Genomic DNA, 8,454 nt, shown 5'->3' on the forward strand with positions numbered 1-8,454 from the left:
CTCTCTCTCTCTCTTCCTTCCTTCCTTCCTTCCTTCCTTCCTTCCTTCCTTCCTTCCTTTCTTCCTTCCTTTTTTTTGTTGTTGTTTTTTGTTGTTTTGTTTTGTTGTTTTGTTTTGTTGTTTTGTTTTTTCGAGACAGGGTTTCTCTGTGTAGCCCTGGCTGTCCTGGAACTCACTCAGTAGACCAGGCTGGCCTTGAACTCAGAAATCTGCCTGCCTCTGCCTCCCGAGTGCTGGGATTAAAGGCGTGCGCCACCACTGCCCAGCTTCGCTTTCTTACAGAACCCAGGACCACCAGCCCAGGGATGACTCAACCCACAATGGGCCATAACCCCCACCCCTCATTGGTCACTGATTGACAAAGTGCCTAACTTATAGCTGGATCTCATAGAGGCATTTTCCTCAACTGAGGGTCCTTCTCTGACACCTCTAGCTTGTGTCAAGTTGATGTATAAAACCATCTAGTATAACCTAACCAGTCCAGATAGCAAGGTAGTGATCGCACAAGCATGAATGCAGTTGCATACTGCAGTAACTGCCTTTTTTCATCCATTAATTGTGTTTGAAATTACAGGTGAGCAGAATGGCAACAGGAATCCTGGTGGATTGCAGATTGGTGACCTGGTAAATATAGACCTTGATCTAGAAATTGTCCAGTCTTTGCAGCACGGTCATGGAGGATGGACCGATGGCATGTTTGAGACTTTAACTACAACTGGAACCGTCTGTGGCATTGATGAAGATCATGACATTGTAGTACAGTATCCAAGTGGCAATAGGTTGGTACTGTTTCCTGGGTCTTGATGACAAAGTTAGCACACAGAGATAAGAGCCTTAAAGAAAGCAAGTACAGTGCTGAAACTCAGGGTTTATTGAATTTAGTTCTTAGATAACAGATTCAGAGCGTGTGGGGAAGGCAGTGAGAGACGTGTATGTGTGTGATCACATATTTATAATAAAACCTTTTTATATTTAACATGCTGTGGCATGGTAGCTTACACTGACAATCTCAGCACTGAGGATATTGAAATAGGAGGATTATTGCAATTTCAAAGCCAGTGTGGTGGTTTGAATGAGAAATGTCCTCCATAGGCTCAGAATTTGAACATTTGGTCCCATTTGGTGGTGATGTTAGGAGGTGGCGCCTTGCTGGCAGAAGCACTTGAGTGGTGGCAGGCTTTCCAGCTTGCTCTGCTTCCTTTGTGTGGTTGAAGTTGAGATCTCTCAGCTTCCTGTTGCAGCTGCCTGCTGCCATGCTTCCTCTACCATTATGGAGTTTCTCTGCAATTGGACCCCAAAACTATACTTTTTGTTCTATAAATTGTTTTTCATTTTGCTATTTTATCACATGAACAGAACCCGAATAAAAGCAATTCTATGTGCTATTAATATTAGGTCCAAAATTAGCTAAATATTCTTTGTTCATGATAGACTGTAACAGTCCATTGTGAATGAAGAGCTGTAACACTAAAACTCCTTCGGCTCGTATCTCTGGGATCCTCTCTCAACAGCACAGCTTTCTTTGCTTTAGACGCGTGCATGCCTCTTGGTCTTGTCAACAGTGTAGTATGGCATGCATGGAGAGCGGTACCGACTGTAGGACTGTGTGCATTTCCTCCTTTGCATCTTTTTATACTGCTCCCACGTGTGAATAGCTCTTGTTTGTGCTTTGTCAGTAGATTTTACTCCTTTACCTCGTGTACATATCAGGTTTATGAGCTTTGAGCTTTGACAACCTTTCCCTCTACACGCCATGGTTTGAAGTTCCCTATTATCGGTTAAAATTATTAGTGACTCTGTATCTTGATCTTGAGTTCTTGGAGGCTTAGTATATACCTTTTATTTTATTTTGGACCTTGTTAAAAGTGTAGTTAAAGGCCATACCTAATATGAGTGTCTGTCTTTTTTTTTTTTTTTTTTTAAGGAGAGGGATTTATTTACAATAGGGAAAACTGTATCAAGTTGTTTGCCTAAGTATGGAATCTTCTGTGATAATATCCAAGTATTTGTGTGTGCGTGTGCATGCGTGCATATGTATGTTTGTTAGTTGTGTTTTGGGGACATGGTTTGGATGTGTAGCTTAGGCTTCCCTGGAACTTACTCTGTAGCCTTGGCTTTTCACAAACTCATTAATCCTCCTCCCTTGCATCCCTTGCCCATACTGGAATTACAGCTGCGCACCACTACCACTAGCTGTTTATCCAGATCATCAGGGTGCACACACTCGTATCAGCAGATATAGAAATATTTTAGAACATATCAATTAGGTCAGAAAAAGACATGAAAGGACAAATGTAAGGGAGTGGAAAGCACTCTATTTAGAGGGAGAGAATTAAGTCCATACTACTGTGTTTAGGTGCTGTTGTAAGACTTATGTTTTACAATGTAATTTTGGGACGTAAAGGACACTGGCTGATGAGAAAGAATAGAATTTTCTTTATCGTTCTTTAAAAAATTGTGTGTGTGTGTATGTGTGTGTGTGTATATAAACGTGTGCACTTATATTGAAGTCAGAGGACAGCTTCCAGGATTTGGTTCCTTCCTTCTATCATAGGTGGTCCTGGGGTTTAAACTCAGGTTGACAGGTCTGGTGGCAAATGCCTTTAGTTGTTGAGCCATCTTGCTGATCCCTGAATATGATCTTAACTATTCAAGAGACCCTTTCCCTCTGGGTTGCTTTAAAAAAAATTTACTTGCATGGTTATAATATTTTATTATTTATGTGTATATGAGCCTGCATGAATTTATGTGCACCATATATGTGTAGGAGCCGTTGGAGGCCAGAGGAGGGCTTTGGACCCACTAGGATTTACTTAAAGGTGGTTGTGAGCTCTGACTGTGGATGCTGAGAACCAAACCCAGGTCCGCCACAAGAGTGTGTTTAACCCAGAGGTTCTCAGCCTTTCTGGTGCTGAGACTCTTTAATACAGTGTTCATGTTGTGTGACCCCCAGACATCAAATTATTTCATAACTCTTAATTTTGCTACTATTACAAATCCTAATTTAAATATCTAGTATGCAGGCTATGCAACCCCAAAAGCATAGTGACCCACAGGTTGAGAAACACTGGCTTAACCACAGCCCCAACTTGCATGGTTCTTGGGACCAGGTTTCTTTCTTCCCTTCTTTTTTAGATTCGTTTAGATTCTCTTACTCCAGATAAGCACTTAGATTCTGAACAGTGCATAAAATGCAAATAATTTGGGAACTTCTTTGAGAAGGTATCTTTTTTGCACTGGAGTTCAGTGTGTAGTTAAGTGGAGTGTGTTGTGCATGTTTTGGTACATTTGTTTGATGAGATATGGAGTAGTCAGGAAGATGATAGTAGTACAAAGAAATGCTTATGTAAAACAAAGAAGCCATCATTTTAGATTAGGGACATAGCTCAGTTGTAGAGCATTCAGCTGGCATGAATGAAGCCTTGAGTTCAATCCACAGCTCTGCATGAATATTAAGTATGGCACATGTCTGTGATCTGAGCATTTGAGGTACAGAGGCAAGAGGGCAAAAGAGGAAGATTGTTCTCAGTATGTTTGAGGCTAGCCTGGGCTATATGAGATTCTGTCAAAACAAAAACAAAAAACAAAATAAATTTGATTTGTGTGTGTTTCTGGGAAATTGAACCCAGGGTTTGGTGAGGCCAGACAGTGACTATCACTGAGGCCCAGACCAGATATTTTTGTTTGTTTGTTTTGATACAAGGGTTACAATTATGGAAAACATTTATGTGTGGCAAATTAAAACTAGATAGTCTTTTAACTGTGAGATTGGTAGTCGTATAGGACAGTGATTTCAACCCTCCTACTGCTGGGATCCTTTAATGCAGTCCCTCATGTTGTGACACCCAGCCATAACATTGTTTTGTTACTATTTCATAACTGATTTTGCTACTATTATGAATCATAATACAAATATCGGATATATACAGGATATCTGATATGCAACTCTCAAAGGGGTTGTGACCCATAGGTTGAGAATCCCTGATATTATAGGGAGTTTGGCTAGGATAGAATGATAAATATATATGTGTGACCAGGAAACTTTCTTAAACTGCTCTGAAGAAACCACCTCAGTGTGCAGTGGAGGTACATACAGTGATGTTCTTTATGTATGCTATGTACTGGTAAACATCAAAAGTTAATAACAAAATTCAGAATGTAATTCCAGAGGGTTGCTTTATTATTTTGAAGTAGTACAGAGTTTTTCTCCCTGCAGTGTTTAAAGATATATTGAGTGAATTCACTTGTTCTGAGCCTGGGTTCTGTTTTTGTAGATGGACTTTCAATCCTGCTGTTCTCACTAAGGCAAACATTGTCCGAAGTGGGGATGCTGCACAGGGTGCAGAAGGAGGCACCTCGCAGTTTCAAGTGGGTGATCTTGTGCAAGTTTGTTATGATCTGGAAAGAATTAAACTTCTCCAAAGAGGACATGGTGAATGGGCTGAAGCGATGCTTCCAGTAAGTATATGTAAATAGTTTGGGAAAAAATATTATACTGTGCTTGTAAAATTAATTAGCTAATTAATTAAAGCAAATTAATTTTAGAAACAATTGGAGTTGAAAGTTACATAAAAAAGTCACTCAGAATGTAATTGCAAAGAAAGACAGTGCACAGAAAACTGACAAAAGCTAAAGTCAAGCAGTTCAAAATCAGCTAAAATAAATGAAGGATATGCCAAGACACAGAAGAATGAAAGAGCAGGAATGAGGTGTTAGAACATAAGAAAGAATTCAAAAGAAGAAAAAGGTCATTTAAAAAATTATGATTGGCTGAGGAGATGGCTCAGTTGTAAAGTACCTACCAGGCAAGCAGGAGGACTGATTCCTTCACCCCGAACCATGTGAAAGCCATGCATCTGTAACTCCAGCATTGGGGAGCAGAGGGGAGCAGCAGGTCAGTGGAGCTTGCTGGCCTGCCAGGCCAACAAATGGGTAAGTGCCAGGGTCCACAAGTTGGTGGGGGGAGGGAGGGAGGGAGGAGAGAAAGAGACCTTGCCCCTGTCTGAGATGATAAGGTAGAGGCTAGGGAGAAGTGGTTCAGCATGTAAGGGCTGATGATCTGACAACATCTTCAGGACCCACATGATAGGAGGAGAGAATTGCTTCTGCAAGTTGTCCTCTGACCTCCACTTATACCATGTCATGGGTGCACACATTTGCATTCTTACACACACCATAAATAAAAGTGTAATTAAAAAGTGGAGAGTGATTGGGAGACATGTGGTTTTTGGCATCCACGTGAGTGAGTGTGTGTGTGTGTGCGCTTGAGCATGACCTTCTTCATGTACCACACACAGACACACATGCACACTATATGCATACGTGCAAATACAAGCCTTTTAACAATGGTGGTTAAGCTGGGTGATGGTAGAGCACGCCTTTAATCCCAGGACTTGGGAAGCAGAAGCAGACGGATCTCTTGGGTTTGAGGCCAGCCTAGTCTACAGAGTGAGTTCCAGGACAGCCAGTGCTGTTCAGGGGGGAAAAAGGTGATGGTTAAGTTGGAAGGAACACAAAACAAGTAATTACCACAGATAATACCTTAGGAGCAATAGAAGCATCAAAGCATGAAGAATTTAAATATGAATGACATGTAGAGAATATCTGACATATTCATATGTAAGCCCCATACAAGGTTTGAAACAGATAAAATTCTTTTTTGGTCTAAATAACATCTTGTGAATACCAGCCAGCTGTCTACCACTAAGCTAACATTTGTAATTCCAGCTAAATGTTGTTGAAATTGAAAACAGATTTGAGGCTGAACTTGAAAGGGAGGGCACATGACATACCCAGGAACCTACTCGGATAGAGTGACTTGAGTCTTTGAGAACATTTTTTCCGACTGCTAAAAAAAAAAGGGTCAAATTATTATAGGTCATTACAGGAAGAGGAACATTTTTTATTGAAAAATATCTCTGGGTTTCATGTAGAAAACAGTGATAATATAATTTAAAAAGAAAAGGTATATTTAGCCAAACTAACTTAACTCCAGGGGTTGTAAGTTGCTTGAGTATGTAAGAATGTAAAGGCCCTGTTCTCATCATCCTCGGTAACCTACTAAAGAATGGTACACTGATGCAATCCAGTGACAACCCGCCAGCTGGTCATGCTGTGTATTTGTTTGGTTAATTAATTTGAAAGGGCAACACATACAGTGATTATATATTCTAACAGCATAACTGCAACTGTCAGAAATGGAAATGAGGAAACATGAGAAGTTTAAAAGTTTGTTTTTTAGCTGTGTTAACCATCATGAAATACTATTATTTAAAATATTGAAAGCCTGGTGTGCAATGGCTGCAAATAGCAGCCTCTGTGGTAGTGCACTCAGCCTGTTGCTTGTGTGAGTTGCCCTAAGGGAGCTTAGACAGTTTTGGTGGGTATGCCTATTTTTTATTCCAATGCTGTTCTCCAGGTAGGCTTTAGACAGAGATCCAGGGACCTTTGAAAAGTCCTAAGGCATTAGTGGCCGGGATTCACATTGGACAGGTCATGTTTATCTGCACTAAGAATAAGACACATGATAAGTGACCTGTAGAGAGCCAAGGTCAAGTCCTGGCCACTGGAGCATCCATACCTAAAAGAAATGGTATGGATGCTCCACGTCATCACATCTAATTTAATGAGTTTTAAAGACATGGTAGCTAGAAGTGGCTGGTTCCAGATGTCCTTGAGATCAAATATTTTTATCCCCAGCTATTGTCTTCTGGACAGCTGGTAAGGACCCAAATTCCTGAGGGCTTCCACTGTGTGGGAATTCCATACTCCACTAGTCATGCTCATTAATAAATATTATATCCAGTCTGCCTCCCTCCCTCCCTCTACACACTCCTTCCCTCCCTCCCTCCAATTATTTGCNTGTTCGTTTGTTTATTTATTTATTTGGTTTTTTCAAGACAGGGCTTTTCTGTGTAGGTGTGCTGGAACTTGCTCTGCTGACTCTGCTGGCCTTGAACTTGGAGATCTCACCTGCTTCTGCTTCCTAAGTGCTAGGATTAAAAGTGTATCACCACTGCCAGGCTCTAGTCTGCTTTTTAAAAGTGTGTGTGTGTGAAGATGTAGGGAAAAGGAGGGGGAGGGGTATGTAAGAAGAACACACAAATGACTAACTTCAATATTGTTCATACTACAGAATAGACATTCATGTATATGAGTCTTTTTTTTTAAGAAGTAAGGAGATGTATGGTCATATTTGTATTTATATAAAAATATTAGTTAAATAGAGCTGTTAAGGACAATGTAAACTTTATGTTAAAAAAAAGATAACTGGAGATTTAAACTCGGTTGTAGAATGCTCACAACTGGCTCACTATAGTCTGTAGCCCCAGGTCCAGGAGATCTGTGGCTCACTGTAGTCTATAGTTCCAGGTCCAGGAGATCCGTGGCCCTCTTTTGGCCTCTGTGGGCACCTTCATGCTTGTGGTTCACATATATGCACTCAGGCACACACGGATACATTTAAAATACGAAGTAAGTTTTTAAAAAATAAAAAGATGATAAAGTAAAACCCTGCTTCTGACTTCGGTCCATGAAGAAGCCTGTAAGTAATGAGAAGGGAGTAGCAGTGACCAGCTCAGTGTAGGTTATGATTCCAGACAACCTTCCCCTACTGAAGAGGAAAGTTACAGAGAATGGGCCTTGTACCAGATAGTGAAAAAACGTGATCAGGGATTTGTAGAGTTGTACTCAAAGAATGAACAGCAAACTTGAAGAGCTCTTACTGGCAACATGCAGAAGGGTAGACAAGCCTGTTCAGCTATACCAGTTAGCAGAATTAAGATTGTGAGTCAGGTAATCCCATTTCTTCATATTATTTATAATGAGGGGAAAAAAGCATATAGACTTTGAAATTTTTGAAAAGACTTACTTTGTTTTTTAGGATTATTTTGTGTCTTTAAGTGTATATGATCATGTATGTGCCTAATGCCCAGAGGTTGGAAGAAGGCATCAGATCTCTTGGAACTGGATAATGGATGGCTGTGAGCCACCATGTGGGTGCTGGGAATTGAACCTCGTCCTTTGCAAGAGCAAATGCTTTTAACCGCTGAGCGCATCGTTCTGGCCCTCAAGGTTTATTTTTTATGTTTGTCTATGGATCTGTGCATGTGTGCATATGAATGCACGTGCCTCAGGAGTCTAGAAGAAGGCATCAGATCTCCTAGAGCTACAGTTATAGGTGATCGTGAGACAACCATAGTAGGTGCTTTGAAACTAACTTAGTTTCTCTGCAAGAGCAGTATGTGCTCTTAACTGTTAACTCATGATCTTTGGATCTTCATTTTAAACAAACTAAAATGTTGTTTATGTGACAGCTGGAAATTTGAATACTGATATTTTATGCTTTATGATACAGAATTGCTGATAGTGTTTAGTGGGTAGATTATAGTATAGATCTGTTAATAATGTTTGTTTTGTGTGTATAGGCTGATGTAATCTTTTTTTTTTTTTTTT

The 8,454-nt window shown here is 40.3% G+C and overlaps 1 protein-coding gene and 1 pseudogene across 3 annotated transcripts in view; both read left to right on the plus strand.

Moving 5' to 3' along the window:
* The window catches only part of Mib1 (mindbomb E3 ubiquitin protein ligase 1), a 97,962-nt gene that overhangs the window by 28,228 nt on the left and 61,280 nt on the right, over positions 1-8,454 (plus strand). For all 3 annotated transcript variants that reach the window (XM_021150154.2, XM_021150153.2, XM_021150155.2), the window contains exons 6-7: positions 575-779; positions 4,275-4,458. In XM_021150154.2, coding sequence (XP_021005813.1) covers positions 575-779; positions 4,275-4,458 — 389 coding nt within the window. The remainder of the gene's footprint in view (positions 1-574; positions 780-4,274; positions 4,459-8,454) is intronic.
* LOC115029962 lies at positions 6,256-6,376 on the plus strand (annotated as a pseudogene).

This window comes from Mus caroli, chromosome 18 (genome assembly GCF_900094665.2).
Source record: "Mus caroli chromosome 18, CAROLI_EIJ_v1.1, whole genome shotgun sequence".
Taxonomy (NCBI): Eukaryota; Metazoa; Chordata; class Mammalia; order Rodentia; family Muridae; genus Mus; species Mus caroli.